This window comes from Poecile atricapillus, chromosome W (genome assembly GCF_030490865.1).
Source record: "Poecile atricapillus isolate bPoeAtr1 chromosome W, bPoeAtr1.hap1, whole genome shotgun sequence".
In the NCBI taxonomy this organism is placed as follows: domain Eukaryota; kingdom Metazoa; phylum Chordata; class Aves; order Passeriformes; family Paridae; genus Poecile; species Poecile atricapillus.
In genome coordinates this window covers 21,507,347-21,529,909 of record NC_081288.1, presented here as the reverse complement: position 1 = coordinate 21,529,909, position 22,563 = coordinate 21,507,347, and the positions used below count along the sequence as shown (strand labels likewise).

The 22,563-nt window shown below is 40.1% G+C and overlaps 1 protein-coding gene across 3 annotated transcripts in view; it reads right to left on the bottom strand.

The window, feature by feature from the left end:
- Nucleotides 1-22,563, bottom strand: part of LOC131592364 (thromboxane-A synthase-like) — a 229,298-nt gene that overhangs the window by 171,021 nt on the left and 35,714 nt on the right. For 2 of the 3 annotated variants that reach the window (XM_058863822.1, XM_058863823.1), the window contains exon 3: nucleotides 3,262-3,355. The exons of the other annotated variant lie outside the window; for it this stretch is intronic. In XM_058863822.1, the coding sequence (XP_058719805.1) occupies nucleotides 3,262-3,355 (94 nt within the window). The remainder of the gene's footprint in view (nucleotides 1-3,261; nucleotides 3,356-22,563) is intronic. 3 annotated transcript variants of the gene reach the window in all.

Sequence of the window (22,563 nt, the reverse complement as noted above, 5' to 3'; positions counted from 1 at the left end):
AAAAATTGAACATGCTGCTTTTTTTAAGCAGCCTAATCATATTTACTATTACATCAGACTTACCCACCACAAATTGTTCTCATGCAATGGAAGAATTTTTAATCTAATATCTTGGACTCAGATAATTTCCCAGCTGCAGAACTGCAATAATTTCCTATCTTCTCATTGTTGAGATAAGCCGATTAACTTGGATATGTTTTAGTTTCAGAGTGTGATTATCTCCCTTTATTTTACTTGAGAGAGAAGGAGTGACTTACAGTAAAATAACTTTGTTTTCCCCAAGCCAGCTCTTAAACTCTCCTTTTCTGTGATGGAGATAGGTCTTTCCTGTTGCATTCTCCTTAGCCCCTTTCCTTTGCACACTTCCTTTTCCTCTCTCAGAGACACTATATTAACAGTTACTATTATTTTACTCAAAGAAAATACACTGTTCAAGAAATCTCTGAAATAATTCTTTAAAAAAAAAATAAAAATCTCATGAATTTTTTTTTATTTTTTTTTTAAATACCTTTGAAAGTTTATTAAATACCCCACAACCCAGCACTACTGGTCAAATCCTGCTTGCACAGTTCCCTTGTTTTCAGGCACATTTAAAAAAGAATTGCAAAAAAAGGGTAAGGCCTGAAGCTCTGTTTACATGCACAGTGCAGCAAAATAGGAAACTCCATTTATTTCAGTGGAAGTGACTTACACACAAGTAAGGGAGAAGACAAGCAAACCCTTGAATTTATACCCTTAAAAATTGTAAAATACTGCTTACACAACTTTGTTGAGATTTTTGGACATTTAATGTTCTTTCTTAAATTCCCAGGTCCTAGATTTACTCTATTATGTCAAAGGGACTTCATCTCCTGCTTTATTTTTTTCCTTACATTTCTAGCAATCGTATTCTAGGAGAAAAGCCTGAATCCATGAGATGAGGACATTTTTCAGACTGCAAGGCTTTATATTTTGAAGCTTCTTGATTTCCTATTATCTTCCAGATTTCACTTGTGTGCAGGGCTTTTCAACCTGTGTTAATTTGCAGACCAAATTCAACACAGGAAATGCACGAATTACACATATGCAGATTCCCACACAGCACATATCAATTCATTCCTCTTAGTCACCATTCATTAATTCCTTTGAAATAAATGTTCATGGTTGGAAAGCGCTAGTTTGATGATTTAATGGGAGTGTGGCTCATGTTTTTCCTGCACAAGATTAGCAATGCTACGAAAGAGCCAGCCTGTTTAAAAGGGAGACGCTCCAAACTGCTATTTCGGGGGTGGAATAGAGAATGGTTGCATAAACATGGAGAGGCAAGAACTTCTTAATGTTATAGATGGAGCAACAAACAAATCAACCTTTTTTTACTTCCTCTTAAAAAAATGTATCGTATTTATATATATATATATATATATATATTTATAATAATAAACCCAACCCCAACATGCTGCTACTCATGCACAGCTGTGCTCCTTGCAGCTAAGCCCCTAAAACCATCCCTCTTTCCAGTAAGGTGATGGGCAGGCCATGGTTCTCCCACGCTGGGAAAGGGAAAGTGGATGATGTCCTCTGCTGACTGCAGTGAGAGCATCTGTGTCCCTGAAAGTGCTCTCATAGACAAGAGCCTGCAGTATAAAAAGCAGGGCTCCCATTACTGGCCCATTGCTATGGGCATTATTCTAAGAAAGCAGCCTCAGCAGCAGATCCAGAAAAAATGCTAAAATACATTAGGGGAGGAAGAAAAATTACCAAGAGCCTGAGCTCCTCTCTTCCCATTCCTACTGGCAGCGATAGCATGGTAGAGAAGATGGGTGGTGAAGTGCCAAAGTGCTGGACACACAGCCTGGCAGTGCTTGTGGCTTTGCACCACTCAACTCTGTTCCAAAATGGTTATTTCTTGGTATCCCAAAATACAATTTCTCAGCTACCTTTAATTTATTTTTCTTCCTAAAGGGTAGAAAAATCAAGGTCTTTTGCATTAGTCTTATTTAAGTTAACTTAATGAATGCTATTCTAAAAATGAAATTTGCCTAACGGATCTTACGATCATTTTGGGTCACTTCCCAAAACCTTTACACTTCTACGCTGGTACAGGGCAAGCCCATCTAAAACATACCAAATTAACTTAGTCTCTAGGCACCTTTACCTAACAGCAAGTGTTAGCAGGTAACTAATGATATCTAGATTTCACCACTAAAGAGCTACAGAATGAGTGGCTTTCTGCCACCCAGCTGAATTGAAACCCAAAGAGTAAACTGGTCTGCATTCTACACCATCAGAATCCCTTGTAAGTTAAAGTCACCCTGCCAATTCCAGTTCAAATTAATCTAGAGCAGATTAAGTCTACCTTTTATGCTATTTTCTAAATGAAATCAGATGTACATGTAAAACTGGTATTTAAAAAGGTTTTATCTAATAATGAGTCAGATATTGACAGAACAATCACCATGAAGACCAAGGTAAGAGGCAATATATTCTCGTTAATAATTCAAATCTCAGCATGGATATTGATGACCATGCACTTAAAAGGGAAAACTGGGCAGCAGCTGGAGCTGGCCCAGATTTCCTGAAAAGTTGTTGGGCTGGAACAGAGACACACTGGAGAGATTTCACTGTAAGATCCAACCAGAGAAATGGCAGCTCCTCATTATTAAGATATCCTCAGCAATACCACTGAAATGGAACAAGGAACAAAACATAGCATCAGCAGTCTATTGAAAGAGTATGGGTAAGAAAAATAAGGGAATAAAATCTGGAGACAAAATGACCCCATTTCCTCTTCCTCACAGCCCTAATATTTGTGTCACAGAGCAACAAAGTTCAGCAGTACCTAATTCCAGTTACTGCTTGGGAGCAAGCAACATTAAAGGCTTTAAAATACATGTGTACAATCAGCAAAAGTGCAAACAAACAGAAAGGTTGTAGGAGCCAAAACCACTCAGAACAAACCAGTTGGGGCTAGTTAACATAATCTGCTCTATTCACGTAACTAAGTTTGTTTCACTGAGGGCATGAACTTTCTTGGAAAAGCTCAAGTAATTAACTGCAGGAGCTTACACATTTTCTTTCCCGCAAGTACTTCACCCTGGTATTAGAGCTGCTTAAACACAAGTGTTTCTACCAATTCATTCAAAAAGCTGTTTTGCTTGTCCTTTCCAGAGGGACATGCCTGAAGAGGTGGTACCAGTGAACTGTAGGATTCCCTTCAATTCCTCCTGCCTCCTATCCACTTTTCCCATCACTTTGATTGATACAAAGGAAAACATACCCTACCTCACGGAAAAAGAGCAGGTTTCCAATGAAAGGAAGAGGTGGAGGATGCTGGATCCCTGCTTTGCTTAGTTTGGAGAATGCAGATGTGGAGTACCTAGAAAACAATAAGGCAGTAAGTTAATTTTGTATCTTGTCACAGTAATAGTTCAGATAACTTCCCCGGATTCAGAGAGGGAAAAGATGCTTTCTGTGTTGGTCAGACAGAACTTCCAATGCGATGACATTGGTTGGCAGCTCCTCAGGTCACAAAAGTAAATGCAATATACTGCTGCTTCAGAGAGGGCAAAAGGACCAAGTGACTCAAACGCAAGCCTGCAAAACTGAGCAGTGGAATTAGAGAGCTGCTCCTCTTCCCACAGAGGGTCTTAAAAGTCAGAAGTGACTCTCCAAAGCTACATGAGGCTACAAACGAGATCAAAAGAAGTATTTGGGGCTTGACTTCTGCAGCATTGCTAGAAAAGGAGCAAGACAGATTTTCAGATTATTATTTTCTTCTTCTGTCACCTCTACCTATACAGATCACAGAACAAAAATTCAAACTAGTCTCAGTTGTCCATGAGCCAAGACACTGTCAGTATGTTCAAGTCAAGCCTAGTATTTGGGCCAGATATGCTGATTAAGTGATTTTTTTAAAGCTGCCAGTCAGCAAATTAAACAAATATAAAAAATATGGGGGAACAAAACCCAGACTGAAAAGCTTCATGCATCCCTTGTTTCAGATGAAACTGTGGCATGTTGACAGAGACAATACCAGAAAAAAGAAAATAAGAAAAACCCAACCCCAGAGCCTTTCTTTTTCCTCCCCTCCCCCTTTCTTAATACAAACAATGGATTTAAGTCGATCGACTTCAATTAGTGAAACCTGAAAGAGCAGGAGCTAGCAGCAGCAGCTTTGATTACCCAAAGACACAACTTTCGTTGTGCACTTCTGTTTGCTGAGATTTCCTACAGCACAGTACCTATTTTCTTAATGGATTTTCTTTTGTGAAGGTATTTTAAAAAATCATAATCAGGAGATAGAGGTTTAATCATTTTTGAATAGCAACCATTTTCTTTTTTTAATGGGGCAGTACAAACGGTCACAAACACAAGCCCTCTCACAAACCCAATAGAACTGATGAGTCCTCAGTCTATGCACGGACACTATGTCAAGTATGACAAGGTATCATGGAGTAAAGGCACAGAAGTCAACATTTATTACACATTTTATACATATTACTGACTTCTTGGCTACTTAACTGCTTTAAAAAAGATGAGATTTTCCTCAGCTAATACTCTTGGGAAAAGAAATGTTTTAACTTTAAAATGACAAAACAGCCTACATGATACATTTTCATCCCCAAAGAGAATATTTTTTTTGCTGCTGCTGCTGTTTGAAGTCTTCCTGAAGTGTCTTTGTGTCATAGCAAAGTCCTCATCTTCAGTATGTAAACAGTGAAAAAGATTAAAATCCCTGCCAATGAAAACCTGTCAATTTTTCAGTATCCTATCCTGATGTTTTCACTGTAAAATACATGGCAGATCACAAAACACCAGGCTGGGCTACAACTAACTGCTCATTTCACTGCACACCAGTCTACAGACTCCTGATTTTCATGTACAGCAAAGTGAAGAGTGACTGCAACAGAGGCTTACACTAGACAAAGTAAATGATGTGATCACCAAATATTTAAAAAGAAAAAAAAATAAAAATAATGAGTACTGTTTCACAAGGCAAGAAACACAGAGACTGTGAAGACTATTTGTACTTAGATGAACAGTTCGTCATTGTCAGCTTCTGAACATTAGTGGCAGCTTCATACAGCTGAGGATTTCCTTTCCTTTTCCCCCTCCTCATGTGGTTTTCTCCACTGCTTTTTATTCAGTTACATTTGAAGCAGGTTTTCGAAAGGCAGGGAATGACAGTTTACAATGAGATGGGAGAGAGAAGCAGTGTCATCAAGCTACAGACTGAAATATAATAACAAAAGGGTGAAGCCAGCAGGAATCTCATCAATAAAGACATCTAGCTCTACTCTATGATTTTACAGCATTTCTGGTGCTGTTGAAATACCTGATGTTTTACAGAAAAGAAAACAGTATGCAAGTGACCAAAGACTGACGGGGCAGCATGCACAAAAGAAGGATCTAACATTGCACACGTAGCCTTAACTTTGACCATTTCTAATGCAACAGCTTACTTTCTGCAGCCTTAAATATTAAAAACTTCCCCCCCCCCCCCCCCCCAATCTCTGCAATATTGCTGCTCATTCTCATTATTTTGGGTGGGGGGCAAAGAGAGGAAAGAGTGGCTTATGGACTTCTTTTAAAAAAGGAAAAGGAAAAAGAAAAAATTGTCCTGCATTTCACAGAGTGAACACCAGCAATATATGAATCTGACAGCTTTGTGGCACAAACCTCTGCCTTTTGAGCCAGATGAGGCTGATACCTCAAACAGGCCAATTTATATGATTTGGTCACTCAGCACCTCCATGACACACACTTGGCCAGTAACTAACTCAGAGCTGCATCCTAAGTGCACTGGGAAAACAGTGGCTGAGTTTTGTTCCTTTATGGGAAGGGAAGATGGGCTAAAAGCAGGGCAAGTGCAAACAGGCAGGGTGGCCTCATTGGCAAAGCCATTTGTCTGGAGAAGCTGTACACCTAAATGAAACAGCTCCAAACCTGCCTTATCGCCAGTGGGAAGTCTTATTTCTCACTCTGCCACTGAACACACTTCTACATTACTTTATCACAAAAATTAATCTGGTATCAGGAAACCCCCTGCTGTTGCTGTGGGTACACAGTGATGGTAGAAGATCAGCCAATGGACCAGAAAGGCTAAATCAAATGCAAAATCTAGAAACAGAAGATATACTAAGAGATACCAAGATAACCAAAGATATGGAACCATTTCTGTGAAGGAAGAAATAAGCTAAAAGGCTATAATCTTAATCATGGAAAAAAGAAGCAACTGAAGCAGGTTATGACAAATATATTTAATATCATGCAAGGCTTAAAAAATAATTAAGAGTTATTACCCAAAAATTTAAAATATAGTATGAAAGTCCACAAATGAATATTCGGGTGACAGGATTAAAAATTAAACACTTTTCCAAGAAATAAATATACTAACTATGGAACTCCTTGCCACTGATGATTTTAAAAATAAGTTTAAAAAGCTTCAAAAGGTGATAGAATAAATTAATGGGAGGCAGAGGGAGGGAATCAACAGACACTTTTTAGCTAGTAAATTTAACAAATGTAAGAGAAATACATGGAAAATATTAAAGGAAAGAAAATTAATCAAATTTATTTTCTTAATCAGGGAACTAGTCTGTAAGCTTCTAATTGCATAATAAGAGATTAGACTTTTATAAAACCCAAAAGATATATCCCCAGACACTTCAGCTTTCTTAAGAGGAAGAGAGGGATGAGTCTATGTGAAGTGAGGGGCATGAAAAGGATAAAACTCTGATGGCAGCAATATTTACTGGACAATCTAGTACATTCTCACTCAAAAGAGAAACATACCCTAATATTTACACAAGTAAGGCTTCCTGCACAACCCTGAATTTAAAAGCTTGGCATTACATTTTGAATTAAGTGACAAGACATCAAAAAGAACCAGAGGAACAGCAGCAATGAAGTAGATCAATAAACAATTCAATAACCCTTTGAAGGCATTCAGGTGGCCTCTGAGAGCAAAATGCTCTCTGTATATATTAAACACAACTGTTAAAAGAATGTTAACATGCCAAACACATTCCTGCAGGCCAGCATGGCAGACACAAACTCTCTTAAATACTAACTTTTCTCCACAAAACACAATGGGGAAAAAAAAGAAATAAAGAAATATAAGTAATGTAAGTTGTGAAGGATATATTATCAACAGAACTAGCCATCTGTCCAGTCAGGTCACTACTGAAAGAAAAAGTATTATGCAGTCTACCATTAAGGGTCATCAATTTGTTTAGCAGACAAGACTACAGAGTTTCCAACTCTGCATCGTGGAGCTCAGCATCCTGTTGAAATTACCCCAGATTTCACCCAGTACAGAAAGTGCATCATTCCTTCTACATCTAAGTAATACACAACCTAATAATAACTAAAAAGCTATAAACTGGGACACAGAGATAAAAAAATCCGTGATGTTATTTAATCTCTTTGTTGGGAGTTGGGAGGTACATTATTTTGCAAGACTGACAGGGAGAACAAAGTATTTTGCTGAGATAATGGAAATCATTCCTGCCAAACGAGAGACAATCGCCATGCATTTTTACCTATTTGCCTCTATTTACATATTCCCATACCAGATTCCAGTTAACAGTGGGATGCATTTTGCTCACAAAGTAGAGATAATGCACAAAATAAAGGTAGCCTCCCCAGCATTACAATGATGGCTCATGAAAAAGTATACAAAATATACAAGCATCCCTGGGAGCCCAGTCTCACCAAAACATAATCTCCCAAAGTTGGCTACAGACTTTCAGTTCTCAGCCCTCTCTGGGAAATTTTGCATTATGAATACTGCAGCAGGGTCACTGGAGAGCTGCCATCACATAAGTCTTTCCTCTTGTCTGCTCCTCAGGATATTTAAGGTAGAAAATCATTATCAGCTCCCATTCTGACAAAGGAACACACAGGAAACAGGTCTTGCAAGTGGGTAAGTATTGCAGCCAAAGTGGATACCATCCCAGAAGAATGCAACCTGTGCTGATTATTACCTCCAGAGAGTGTACTCACTGAAAGAAAAAAACAAAACAAAACCACAAAATTAAATCAGCTGTCCATCCCCAAAATCTCAGAAAGCAGAAGAGAGAAAAATGGAGAAAGTAAATCCCTCTTCCTTGGTCAACACAAGATACCAAACTGCCCTTTACTGTTACCCAGCAGTACATCTGGTGGAAAAGGAGGGATTTGCTGAATGAAAATACACTTGGATGTGTAGAATGTCAAGCTCAGAGTATGGAATTATTACTATACCTCCAAAAAGAGATCCTGAATATCCACAAGCATACCTCTAAGAATGAGCTGAAATTAATCTTCAAGAGACACTTTACTCAGTTTGGGATAAGGATATTTGAGTACTGCAATTTAATTTTCAAGCTCAACAAATCTACACTTTTTAACCATGAATTTGTAGGGCTGTAATAACAGTTTCAGGGATAATCAGAACTTCCATGTTACACTTGCTCTCCTAATCACTTGCATGCACTCGCAGAGCCTTAATTTTGACATAATTGCACAAGAAAAGGAAAGACATTGCACAAACATGCACCATCTGCCTCCACAGGGGCAGAGGTTTCCCAGCTGCAAAACCTAAATTATCACAGGGCATTATTGTATTTGCTAATACATCAGGAATAGTGTGCAGAAAGGCAAGATTATATGCCCAATATTAAATTTATGCCTCATATATCTGCTAACAATCATCTTTTAATCCATACTGTTCTGGTCCGTCAAACAATTTCCTTCACGTCTCTTAAGAGAACTGAGAGTCTCAAGAGATTGGTTATAATAAAGTTTCAGGTTGTCACAGTGTATTTAAAGTTTTGGGGGTTGCTTTGATTTAAGTTCTAAAAAATTAGCAGTGAATCAAGGCCAATTAAATGAAAAAGCCCACACAGAAGAAGCAACACTCTTCACCATATTCCAGAGTAGCCCTGCAAGAGACAGATGGTCTGTACAGCAGGTCAATGACAATATTTCATCACCTCTCTCAGAGTGCAACCCCTTCACACTGGGCGGTGACTTTTCCAAATAAAGAGCAAATGAACAAGAGTCATAAATCCACAGCTTCAGCCTTCTTTGTTGGCTCAACACCTTTAAACAAAACGATGGAGGTCAACAGCAGCAGAGGCTGTTGGCTGTTATATACTGCTATTGGCAATATATAACCATGGGAAAGGAGGTGGGAGCGCCATCCCACGTGACCACAAAGAGGAGTCTCCTCACCAGAAGGATTGTCCACAGCAGATCTGAGGCATGGTGCATCCATGAGGCCATACATGACATCTGCAGGAACAGCTGGGTCAGAGCTGATAGCTGAGCTCAGCTCATGTCCCAGCCCTGCTGCTTTAACCCCACACCAAACCGTCCTTTCAACTCCCTAGGACCACTGGTACCCCACCTTTATTAAAGAGTACTTTCTTCAATTGCCTGTTTATTCAGACAGATATTGTGGGGCATACAGAAGAAAATGGTACCACCCAAAGGCCAGAGATGTTCTTGTTTTAGGAAGACTGAAGTTTGCAAAAACAGGTGCATTGCTAGAAACATAGTGTTCAGAAACAATAGTAAAATTTCATTACTTTTTTTTCTCTCTCCTCAACTAATTGCATCTCTTAATTTTGCAAACTGGCATCTTAATTAAAAGGACATGAAGTTCCAACCTTATCAGCCTTCCTAATTGTTATGCAAGTTCATATCTTAGTGATGCAACTCCATTTGCAGAAAACATGGCATCAGTTTTTGTATGCACCTCAGCTGTTCCTACACACTGGGAAGAATTGTATGGATGCAGGAAGCAGTTTCATATTTAAATTGAGGGAGAAAAGTCTGTTTGGGAGCCTGATCATTGTGGCTTTTCACTGACATAATGAAGGTACTTATTAGGCCACTGGCCCATTATTTCATAGGGCCAAAAAGGGGTTGCAGTGCTATGGTGGTTGAACTCCCAAAATGTTATTTAGCAACACATCAATTAATGGTGTGGGTGCAGGCAAAGTTGCATTGCATTCCCTCTAGAGCCCACCAACCTCAGCTGCCTTTCATATTTTATTCCGTGTAGTTGTAGTCTATCACACAACTTGCCTGGTGTCTATTGCTGTCAGGGAACTGGTTTTAGAGTTCAGTGCTTGTGCCACATTCCACAACAGCAACAGCACATGCAGAGCCACTCAGTGCCATTAAGAACCAGTTGGCACAAGGTTTACATGGCATCACACCTTGCCAGGAAAGCCCTGGGAAAAACAAAATTGCTTCAAGAGGCTCAATGCCTCCCAGTGCTTTAGGGCCAGAGACATCTCCCTTAACTGAAGGTGAGGTGGGGAACACAGTCCTATCCCCTTTTTTGGGACCAGCTTGTCAGCATACGTGTGGCAGGTACCAAAGCAGGGACAAAGTAACTGGAGCAAACTCCATCATTTTCCCCCTTGTAACCTCAAATGCGCAGCAGTGACAGACTGCAGGGACAATTCACCTCCCTAAAGACAGTTCTGGATAAATGCTCAGACCTCATGATTACACAGCATATAAGCTAATTCTATTTATTTATTTTTAAGTTAACACCAAGGAGCCACCATCCATCTAGTGCACTGAACGTGGCAGAGGTCCTATCGACCAGAGACATACGTGATCAGAGCACCAGAGATCATTTCATAGTGTTCAGAGAGCCTGAATTAATGGTCCACAGCCTGACTTTGTTCTGGCATTTTCTAACTGGTGTGGCCTTGACTTCACAACCTCAATAATGTGTCTTTAATGCAATTTTCTTTGCAAGTTCTCATTTAAAAAAAAAGAAAAAAATCTCATTAAAAATACATCACATCGCATCATTTTACATCCACAGGGGTCATCAAAAGACCCTAGACTATGGCAGAGACCTTTGCCAAGTGAGCTAATGGAAGAGCTGACGGAAGAGGCAGATTGTCCTTTACACAAGGGAGCTGTGAGGCACAGCCTGCCAGAGAGTCTCTCAATACTTCCTCAGAAAGAAAAAACAGCAAAATCGAAGAGTTCCTAAGCCAAAATGTTAGGCTTCTTTCTGGGTGCTGACATCTAACCAGCGAGTCCTTGTCTGCTCTTCTGGAATTTATTGCCACACCCCTGCTCTTCCTCATGCATGGACCTGCCACCAGCCCCAGCCTCTGCTTCCCACTGGAGCTGACTGCACTGCCACCCTCACCCAGACCCTGCATCACCTCCTGTCATGAGCTCCCCGAATGATCCCTTCCCAACAATCCCACACCGGTTTGTCTCAGCCATTCACCCTCCTTCATGCAGCAATTTATCCCAGTTTCTCCTTGTCTAACCTCATTCCTATCGGACTGTTTCCCCAGGCTCCCCACTTGCACTTCTTGTGCCCAAATCTCACTGCTGCTATGACACCCCAACACAGTCCTGTTAGAGAAAGGCTTCTTTCAGTCCCTGCACTCAGAGCAACCAAATGCTCTCAGGGACCTGCTGCCTGGTCAGCCCTCCACACACACAAAGGGTGGGACTATGCACTGCAAAGACAGAATCAGAAACATTAGCTTAAAATTATATATTAACAGAAGATATTCCAGTGAATGTATGATAACTGTAATTTTTCAGACTTACAATTTGCCCAAAGTTGCATGAGACAGGCAAAAAGTACACCCATGTGTAAAAGCTCACCTCCTCTCACCAAATATTGAAACCCTGCTTTAAAGATAATATAAAAATCAGAATAGCACTTAAGAATAATAAAATAATGAAAAAAACCCAACCCCTAAGTGAATTCCAAAATAAAACCAAACAATTTTCTTTAGCATTTGTCTCAGAAATTTTGGAGCTCATTTTAACAGAAATTTTTCAATAATTCCACTTAAGATAGACAGCATCCCCAGAAAACTTCAATCCTAGCTTCTTGGAGTTTGATAAAGCAATAAGTAATTTAAAGTAGAGTTGTATAATGGAAGCATTACACAACCTTAATTTGTGGTGCTCATAGACCCACCTATAATTAAGTAAGCCAGACTTAAAATAGAGGAAGTGCTGGCTCTCAGTCTGAGAGCACACATAAAATCTCAGCTCATGGCTAGTTATTTTATGAAGGGTCTAATCCATTATAGCACAGGGGTGACAAAGATAACGTTGTCTGACCCTTAATTACAGGAAAGATGTTATAACGTCTGTACATACCAGACAGCGTATGATAAACTTGAAATCAGTAATGGAGACACTGCCAGTTTCCCATGACTTGAAAACCAGGAGTAGTGTGATGCCATGAGGAGATAAGATCTTTATCTTTCTTGCTCAAATTTACATTCCCTCATTTCTCTCATTTTTCCATATAACAACAACAACAAAAAACAAAACAAAACATTACCACAAACTATTAAATTGTACTTCACACAGCCATGTTTCATTTTCAAATCTTTAGGGTACAGAGGAAGCACAAGCACCTCTGGATGAGTGATCCCATGTCCTGGCAGGTGACTGACTAAGGCACACAAATCAGCACAGGAAGACCCACTGGAAGCGAGACTGCTTCAAGCTACAAATGACAATCTGCTACATCACAAAGTAGCACTGGTCCTGGCTGCAAAGCCTCAGAATTGAACAAGAGTAGTTACCATGCATGTACCTAAATAGTGCAAATCCAGAGCTCTGCTTTCCTGCATGATTTAACATCACTAGAATTAAAGTAAAGGGTGTCTGGAGCTCCTTTCATGAAAAGCAAAGCACAGAACTGGAGTCACCAGGGAGAAACATCATTAATTTCTGAAGGGAAGAAGAGAAAATCCTTCCAACCTCAGGGCTCATGCACACATGAACAGTGAGAGGAAGTATAGAAGTGGGGTTCAAAGCCCTGTAGCAATACAAAACATAAACTCAGCCTCCTTTTTTCCTTTGCATCTTATTCATGATTTGAGTACCTGTGGACTGGCAAGAGTTGAGTTCACAAGAAAGACAAGTAATTCAGTCCTTTCCATAATGTGAGTTCATGCTATAAAGAGACACATCTTATAAGGACAGAGCAAGGAATATGCATAGCATATTCCCTACCTAAGGACAAGGAGAATACTCTTTAGCAACCACAGGCATGAGACAGGAGGAGCAGTGAAATTATTTCCATCACCTTTCAGTGTGCTTGAGCAGTCCACCACCATCACCACCCCGAGTAAGATATCGTGGGCCACTGACAAAGGCAGAAAATCATTCCTACAAAACAGAAGATAGTTGAATAGATGCCAAACAAAGCCAAAGGAAAAGCAGAATTTCAAACAGACTGGATGAAAGGATTGCAGGAAGCAAACTTCAAGGAGATCCTCTGAACTTGAAAAACTGCCTAAAAAAAGCAGGCTCAAGTGTTACTCCCAAGTGCCATCCAGATTAAAAGCAAAACAAAGGCAATTGGGGTTTCCTGGAGCTCTGAATCACCCATTCAAGCCTAAGGAGACTGAGCAACCGACTACACACAGGAATAGCAACACTGGGTATACATGAAATGTCAAACCCAGAGCAGAATGGACTGAGAGGTGTTTTCCTTCTTTAATTACTGAAAAATGCAGTAACGCTGTGCATTACTTGTAAAACAGCAGGTTGGAGGGTTCAGACAGAAATATACTTTTTAAGCTGATATGTTCCTCTCTCTGGGCTGTTGGCTATTAAAAAAAAAAAAAAAGTGCTTGCTTCACATTAACTCATCTTTTGACTGCACTTTGAAGTCCATTCTGGCCATTTCTCCATGACAGAGACAAATTCCAATCCTTAGGAATCTCTTAACTTCATAAAGAAACCCTTGTTCAAGTCAGATAATTTTCATGTAGAGGCTGACATGGAAATGGCTTTCCTGGAACAGAGTTGATTTGCATTACTCGGTGTCATAGCACATGACAGCTTAGTCTGCAGCCCACTTGTCTGGATCTTCCATAATCCAGACAGCTGCAGTCCCCCTCTCTGTGAAGCAGTTGTGCACATGACAGGAAGAACTAATTTTAATGAAGAGTCTTTGCTCTTGTATTGGTCGTGTTCTCTCTCAACCTGTTTATCTGGCAGGCTCCTGGATGCAATTTGTAATCATTGCTCCCTGCTAACAATGAAAAAGTCTATTACTGTCGCCTGTCCCTTTGACTCTGGGGTTTTTAACATCTGACATACCGCTGCATGAGTAATGTGGCATGTGAATCCATTCAAGACCCCCTTCTCATCATCTCTCAAAGGACCTGCTATTGCACCCCTGTCCTCCTCCAGTGAAACAGCCTCAAACGCTCCTGGCACATGAAAGCAAAATGCTTCAACACCTCAGTTGCAAATTCACTGAGACAGAGACCATCTTTCCATTACATTGCACACCCTTCATGTGCACAGCAGAGCCCTGATCTTTGACAGGGGTTCGCAGCTCCTGCTGAAACAGAAACGATAAATAAATCATCAGCACCAGGTCCCCTAAAGTGGAGGGAAGTCCTGTGCACTGTCATTTGATTACTTTTGAACTACCACAACAAACTAAAATTCCACAGGGAAGTAATAATAGCGAGTCATTAGCATGAGCCATTCACCTTCAAAGAGAGGCAAGAGGAGAGCTGAAGCCCAGAGAAGATGATTTTCTTCACAGTCTCTGCAAGCACTTGGGTGCAGATCAGTGATCTTTTCCAAGGCAGAACAAAGACACTAGATGATGATACACAGGGGTTTTAAAAGAGATTAGAAAGTTTATAAAAATGAAAGGGCTGACAACAGAACTAGGCAGTTCTAGGCAGAAGAGAATGAGAGCAAGATGTGATACAAATGACAGAAATCCTGGCAGGAAGAAAGAGGCTCATTGAGGGAAAGGAAAGGGCCTCTTAGGCAGATGAAGTCTCGGAGAAGTCACCTACCTACTGGATAGGGGACACAAGATCTCAACACCACCTTGAGCAAGATATGAGGAAGAGACTCTGATATTATGAAATACATTAATTATTGCAGTCGAATTTGTATATTTCTTGTCCTAACAAGAAACAATGATTTTTAAATTTTTTTTAAGGCTCATTACAGATCTGCATCATTATTTCCAGCTTTACTTTGTCTCCAAGGAGCTAACTGTAAGACGTGAAGTTGGATGCCTGAAGAAAAATACTTTTACTTATCTCTGGGGAGTTGAAATTTAGTGCCTTCTGTAAGAGAGGCTAGATAGGAAGATCCAATGATGGCCAAAAAAAAATAAAAAATCAACGGATAGAAAATTTTGAATTGAAGGAATATGAAAAAAGACACTCAGGAAAGCATTAACAAAATCTGATCAATCCATGTAAAGCACAGTGATGCACAGATGTAATACACCATGTGCAACCTGGAAAAAGGTGACCCTCCCTGGCCACTGCCAGAGCTCCAATAATAATCTTTACTTTTAATGTCTTTTCCAAGTGATAAGTGAAAACTGGGGTTGTAATGACAAAGCCCACATAAGGTGGTGCAGTCCCATACTGGCACACCACACTGCACAGTGGCTGCTTTATTTACTTTAACACTATATTAGGCATAGCTAAGTCGAGCTGAGATACTTTTGAATCCCTTAGGAAATCATACTTCTATATTTATTTATATATCCATATATTAACATTCATGTGCTTATGTGTACACTAAATCTGTTCATTTTCCCACAGAGCAAAATTAACACTCAACCATTTGTTATGTTTTGGACACTGGTCATTTTCCATAAGGGTTACTATACACCACTGATGGGTTTTTCACTCTGAATACCCATCCTTAACATTAATCTATCCCTCACAGATGCATCTGCAGCAGAGGTGTAGATGACATTCTGCTATACATCATTCCCACCATCCCCTTCCAGAATGGACTGATTTCCTCCTCCTTGGGAAGCTCCCCTACTGAGTAATGCTCAAGGAAAGATTCATATGCAAGGCTGAAGATCTTCCATGTTCCCACCAGTTCCAGTCAGTTTTGTTCTATTCTAGTATTTGGGCTGCCCACTGGAGAACCTAATCCTTTTCAATTCCTGATATTTCCAATCCATGCAAAGGACCAGAACCCAACCGTGACTACACATTAGCCTAGGAGTCTGCAAGTTGGAGTAAAGGTTCCCTACTGTAGCAATTTCCCTGTCCTCGAGATAAAATAGAAGAAGAAAAAGAAAAAAAAAGATAACAAACCTTAAAGATTCTCAGAAGTGGAAAGGGGCAAAAGGAAGTTATGTGAGGAAGGAATTGGGCGGATGACTTAATAAATTGGTTTAGAAGATTGACTGATTCCTCTTTTTGTATCTACAGGCATCAGTACTTAGACAAAACTTCCAAAAATAGTTTGTACTTGTACAATAGAAAAGGTACGACTCATAACTGAAGAAAAAACAAGGCAGCATCCTGCTGAAGATGAACATTTTCAAAACTTTCAAAAACTTTCAAAAACTAAGAAGCATCACGTAACATACACCTAACAAAATGGCTAAGGCACTCTGTACCAACAATACTGATTTTTAGCACAACTCAGAACATTTGGAAGATGACCAGCATAATCCAAAATCTAAAGGGGCAAGAGGAAAACAGAGGTAGCAATAAGCCTGACATAATCCTTCTGTGAAGTAATGGAACTATCATTTTAGAATGCCATTAACAAGAAGTTTAAGAAGAATTAATTGAGGATAATGTAATTAAATGCCATTCAATATTGTCAAACAAGCTTTTCATTTTGGGTTGGGGTGGGTTTAGAGTTACGTTTCTTGACAGGTGTACAGGTATGGATGATAAATACAACTCTCCCAACAGGATCTGCATGAGCTAGACCAATGTGCTGGAAACACTAGACCACATAACATCTTGCCTGAAAGACACTTTACACACTACACAGAGAACTAACGTGAAACCAACCTAGACAAGCCAAAAGCTGGCTCAATGCTTGACTACAAAATGTGACCCCTAATCATGAGGTATACAGACATAGTTTCTTACTTACAAGTAAAAGGAATGATGAGTTACAGGTACTTAAATCTGACTCCAGATTTTCTGTGTGAAGGAATGTGTCCACAGCCTCTCTGTAGCATCCTGCTGCCATAAAGCTGTGGCCATAGGCATGGTCACAGGACTTGATTGTCAGAAATCTGTTCCATCAGCTGTTTGACAGCTACTGGGCATCAACCACTACCAGCAATGGTCCCACTCCATTCACCTGAGTAGTGATCAATCCACCCTGGCCATGGCTTTTCTAAGGGTACAATTCAGGCTGGTCATCTATTACAGTAGGACTGGAGGAGGCAGCTGAGACAATCTGAGAGCTGACTAGCTGCTGAAAAAAGTTGTAACTTTCTCCCTACCACCCACCTCACATACTCCCTCTTGCTACTTTCTCTATGTTCATCTGATCCAGCCACTAAACCAGCAAACTATCCATCCCACCACCACCAATTCCAACCTCAACTGTATCCCTAAGTACCATGTCTGTGCCTTTTAAATTCCTCCAGGGATGACGACTCTTCCCTGGGCAGCAAGTTCCAGTGCTTGACAAACCTTTTGATGAAGAAGTTGTTCCTAATACCCAACCTAAACCTCCCCTGGCACAACTTGAGGCCATTTCCTTATGTCCTATCTCTTGTTCCTTGGGAGAACAGACTGATCCCCACCCCACCACCACCTCCTTTCAAAAAGGGGCCACCAGGTGCAAGTGAGGAAACAACACGCAGAGCATTGGTGAAACAACTACTCTACTGCTACACAAAGTACTGTTCAGGAAGGACATGGGAGTAGTGGGTGGAGCTCAAAGGACATTTTGAAAGAGATCTAAAGATGGGGAAGAGAAAATAAAACAAGATTTTAAATGTCAGTGCAGTATATTGAATAGAAAGTTGAGAAGTTCCTTGACTGCTGCCTACAAATACTTACACTGGAAAAAGCTCTGACACAAGGAGCTCCCCATCTTCCAGGACAAAGACAAAATATTCACTGAGTTGGGTATATGCATTTCAGAAATGAAATCCTGAATTCAGATGCCATTTCTTGGGGCTGAGGGCATGTAAAGATTAAAACAGTCTACCAGGAAAGCTAATGGACTCACTGCAGCTTTCAGCTTTTAGAAGCATTCTCTTTATTTCTTTAAAAAAAAAAAAAATTACAACCAAACAAGACCCCATGCCACACTGCACTTCCCCCTACAAAGTCTAAATGAAAATACAGAACCTTAAAAAACAGGAAGTCAAACTAGACGGGAGCATAGCTCATTCTGGTCTATAAATAAACAAGTGATTAACTATTGCTCTAATTGTTGTTTGCTGTCGATGGAAAAGGGACTATTTTCCTCCTCTACCATCAGGGAGAAATTTGTGCTACCAATACAAAGCAGTGACAAAGTCATGGCACTGGCCCCTTCCACAGCAATACAGTCACACAGCTAAAAGCAGCTACAAAAAGGCTTTGGATAGAAAATTCCCACAGCTTATCTGCAAAGACAAATACTTTGCCTCTTTGAATGGAAGCCTAAGCAAAGACACCAAGCCAGCTAACAATTAGCCAAGCAGTCCCAGACTAATTTAGGATTTTCTGTATTGAAATGTTTATTAAAATCCAGCATTTGTTACCTTATCCTATCACACAATTTTATTAAATATATTTTAGGACAGGTAGCCTTGTATCTAAACAACACAAAAACATCTGTGAGGAAAGTCTTTCTTCTTTATACCAAATAAAGTGTATTTGGGAAACAAATCATTGCACAAATCTTTTACTCCTTTAAAAAATAAAACAAAAATAACTATCAAATAAAAAAATTTGAGAAAAAAAACCCAAAAACCAAAAACACAAACAGGAAATTACTGGAAATAGTAATTCTTTGAACAGGAAAAAGCAAAAGAAACTTCTTCATGCTCACAGTGGAATATTTATTATTAAAGAGCACAGACACAGAGATACCAGACCACAATGTAGTCACCATTTTGATGTTTACAACTCCAGTACACCATCATTAGAGGATTCTGTGCCACCCTCTAGATGTACAGAGGAATGAGCATGTCTGGATGTATGAACAACTGTAAAGAATAATTTCCAACTTACAGTAACTGCCAGTAACCTAAAGCATTTTTTAAGGAAGGAGGAAAAAAGTAGCAAAAACCTACCATTTCAAGGTCAGCCACCCAAACACACTCTCCAGTACATAGAGCACTTTCTAAAAGACATATTGATATCGTGAATCTCGAACAAAGTTTCCTGTCCAAACTAAGAAACAGCACATTTGTCTAACCTGCTTTTAATACCATACCTTTGAAGGCCTAGTCTCACCTTCAAAACATGAGCATCCAGAGGAGACCATGTACCCTTCAGGAGCCATGCCTGCACTGGTTTACTACTCCAGGAGACACAGGAAAACAGGATTAATTATTCCATTACTGCATATATGGCACCTGAGATTTGTTACTATGGCCAGGCCATCTGTGGGCTTAAACCTCCTGAAAATTAAAGTTATTACGCTCCTCTCCTGACAGGTCAAAGGCAGAAGAAGAGTTGCTTTTTGATTCTGAAGTAAGTCTGTTTGAACGCAGTTGTATTTTATGGCAGAGCACAGTCCTTTTTTTGCAGGTGTGCCCCTGGCTGCTTGAGCACTGGCACAGGCATTCAAATACATACACCCAGCCTATCACAGCTTTTCTTGCTATGGAGCACAGCAGTAAAAGACTGCCCTGTGATGTTAGAAACAAGCATCTAAGAAGGAAAAAAGGAAGAGTTTGATGGCAGTATATGGCAATGGGACCAAATTTGGGGACTGGCTGATCTGAATTGCTTGTGGCTCAGCTTACAAAAAGGAGTTTTTTACAGTTACAGCTGCTGGCATGTTGGTCAAAGGGCATCTGGGACTTGCCTGCACCTGGTTGGTGAAACATTACAGCAAATAGATGGGAGATGACTCAGAGGCCCTATGAAACATCCTCAGACCAGTCATCCGAGGCTACTGTGGTTCCTATTGTTCCATTAGCAAGTTGTGGCTGGTGATAAAATAGGTTGCATCTCTCAAATGCTGCGAGCGTGTGGCAGCTTTTCTTTGTTTTTAGAGATAATTTAGTGCTTATGGAAGATGGCATGGCAGCTCAGGAAGCCAAGGAACCCCAGGTATGCAGTAATTACAGCATCCATATTAGTTGCCCCAGCTTATCCCCCTTGCCAGTGAATTGGAGGCGGTCTTGTTCCTGTTCAGGCAGCAAAACAGCAGTTCTGCACACAAATGGTACACCACAATTCTCAGCTTACAAAGATCTTAAGCAAAACAAACTTTCCTGGATTTAATTAAAAAACAATAAGAAATAACCCAGAGGCTACATATTCCACATCACATTATCCCCACTTATTAGAAACGTATTTCAGTGTTTCTCTCATAATAAAGGAGAAAGATTATATAGTTTGGATAGCTGCCTGCAGCCACATTTTTAAAACTTGGGTGTCAAAAGACAAAGCTCCTAAATCTACGCTCAGCTACCCAAATAAAGAGGCTCCCGATCAGATATTGCACAGAAATTCTCAAGAAAGTTGCAGGCATGCAACTCTTTCAAAAGAAAAAAAGAAATCATCACATTAGGTACACGTATGTGTCCAAATACAGGTACCTGAAGATAGCAGAAGAAGTAACTTTTGATCACATTGGCCAGAAGAGTTGAGAGAAACCCAGCTGAAACTGCTGGCTGCTGTACTAGTAAGACAGGAAGAAATAACAATGTATAGAAGGAAGGGAAAATGTAAGAGAGGAAGCATGAGATGAACAATGAGGGATTTGTCTGCATCTGAGAAAGAAGGACAGGGCTTTGAGAGAGCATCTCACCAACACACAGGCCTGTAGGTCACCCCTGAGAAACGCTGAGTCAGCAGGAAGCAGACTGCTGCCTGTCTGCTCTGTGTCTGCAAGGCAACAAGTGAACTGCTGGGCTGGCCCTACCTGCTCTGTCTGTAAAATTTCTTTAGCCCTCAAAAGCTGTAATTTGAAGAGTGGAGACACAATTTTCACACAGCTGAAACTCACAACTGTCTGTACCATTCTACCAAGAGCATGCCTACACAAACCCCTAATTATCTGCACTGTCATGTGTAATTAGTGAATCTGAACATGTAGTATTCATCAATATGTGAATGTTAGGCAGACTTCATACATTCAGTAGCATCCTGTGTTTGTACACAGGCAACTCCCAGTGAGTATAACTACGATCATACCCTGAAAGGGGCAAGCAAAATAAACAAAAGATTTAGTGTCTGTCATTTATGCCAGGACCATAGATGAAAAAAAAAAAAGAAAATTTCTTTCTAAAATATATCATCAAGTGTTTTCTGTGGGTTTTTTTCTTTCAAATAATTGGATACAGTGTTTCCATGGCCTGCACTGAACAGAGAAATTCAAGCTCATTATTCAAGCCTGCTGTGATGAATCCAATGACACATGAGGACAGTCATGAGCAGCAGTCCTATCACATGATATTTTAGGTTACTGAAAGTTATTGTGCGATTGTCTCAAGAAACAAACATTATGAGAGAAATATAAAAGTGGAAATGGAGGGAGGATGCACATCTCAGCACACCTAAACCATCTTTCATGTAGTTGAACCTCACATTTGCAAAAATCTGGAACTACTCAAACACAAAACTCAGCATATAAAACTCAGCATATAAAACGAGGGCTAACTGAACTGAAGCATGAAAAGCTGCCTAAATCTACAACAGCCAGATCTCATCCATCTCTTTCTCTTATTCTGGGTAGCAGAAAGATTGAAGTGTTAATAGCTGTCTTATTGACTCATTACCTTACAGGCTTTAAAAATCTGCATAAAAATAGATTTCAAAAAAATCTCTTATTCAAATCAAGCACATTTGACTGCAACTACATCAAACAGAGTCCCAGTTTTATCAGAGATACGCTGCTTCATGTCAGAGAGTTGACACAACCACGCGTCTGCCTCTGTGCTAAATACATGTGCCCGCAGGGAGGAGGGGGAGAGGAAGGAGGGGAGCACAAGCGCGTATGCAAACATGCTGTTATCTGTTTTTTCCCAGTTGGGGCAAAATTGTTAGCACAGCTCAATCAAACCTATTGAAAAGGGATAGGGACTCACTCAACTACTCTATTTCAACAAGCTCTTTATCCTGGGCCTTACAGCAAATGTGCTGAAGACCACGGGAGTTCCTCCGCTGACCTCAGTGGGGTTTGGATCAGACCCACCCTGCACATAATCTCATTTGATATGGTTGTGTTAATTGGCTGTACTGCTAGAATAAAAAAGTATCGCACAGCATTAGAAAGGCTGACAAAATCTGATTTCTGGAAAGCAGCAGTAAGCTTTAGTATCATAAAGGCAATATATGGATTTTGCCCCTGGTGTAGAGGTGGTAGAGTGACGGAGGGTGAAGCATGTGAACAATTTGGGCAACATGAATATTTCTTACTAATTAACAAATAAGTGTTTTAACCCACTTCTTAAATTTACTGTGACAACACTGATGCACCAGATGTAGAAATGTACAATGCCAGTGTTCCAGTTTCATTGCTGGGCTCAGCCATATCCCAAAACAATTTGAAGAAGCCCTTTTAGCTTTGGCCTTCTCTGACAGATGAACATCCCTATGCAATGCTTTCCGAGAAGTAATGTTCACAGCACACTGTAGATCTGCA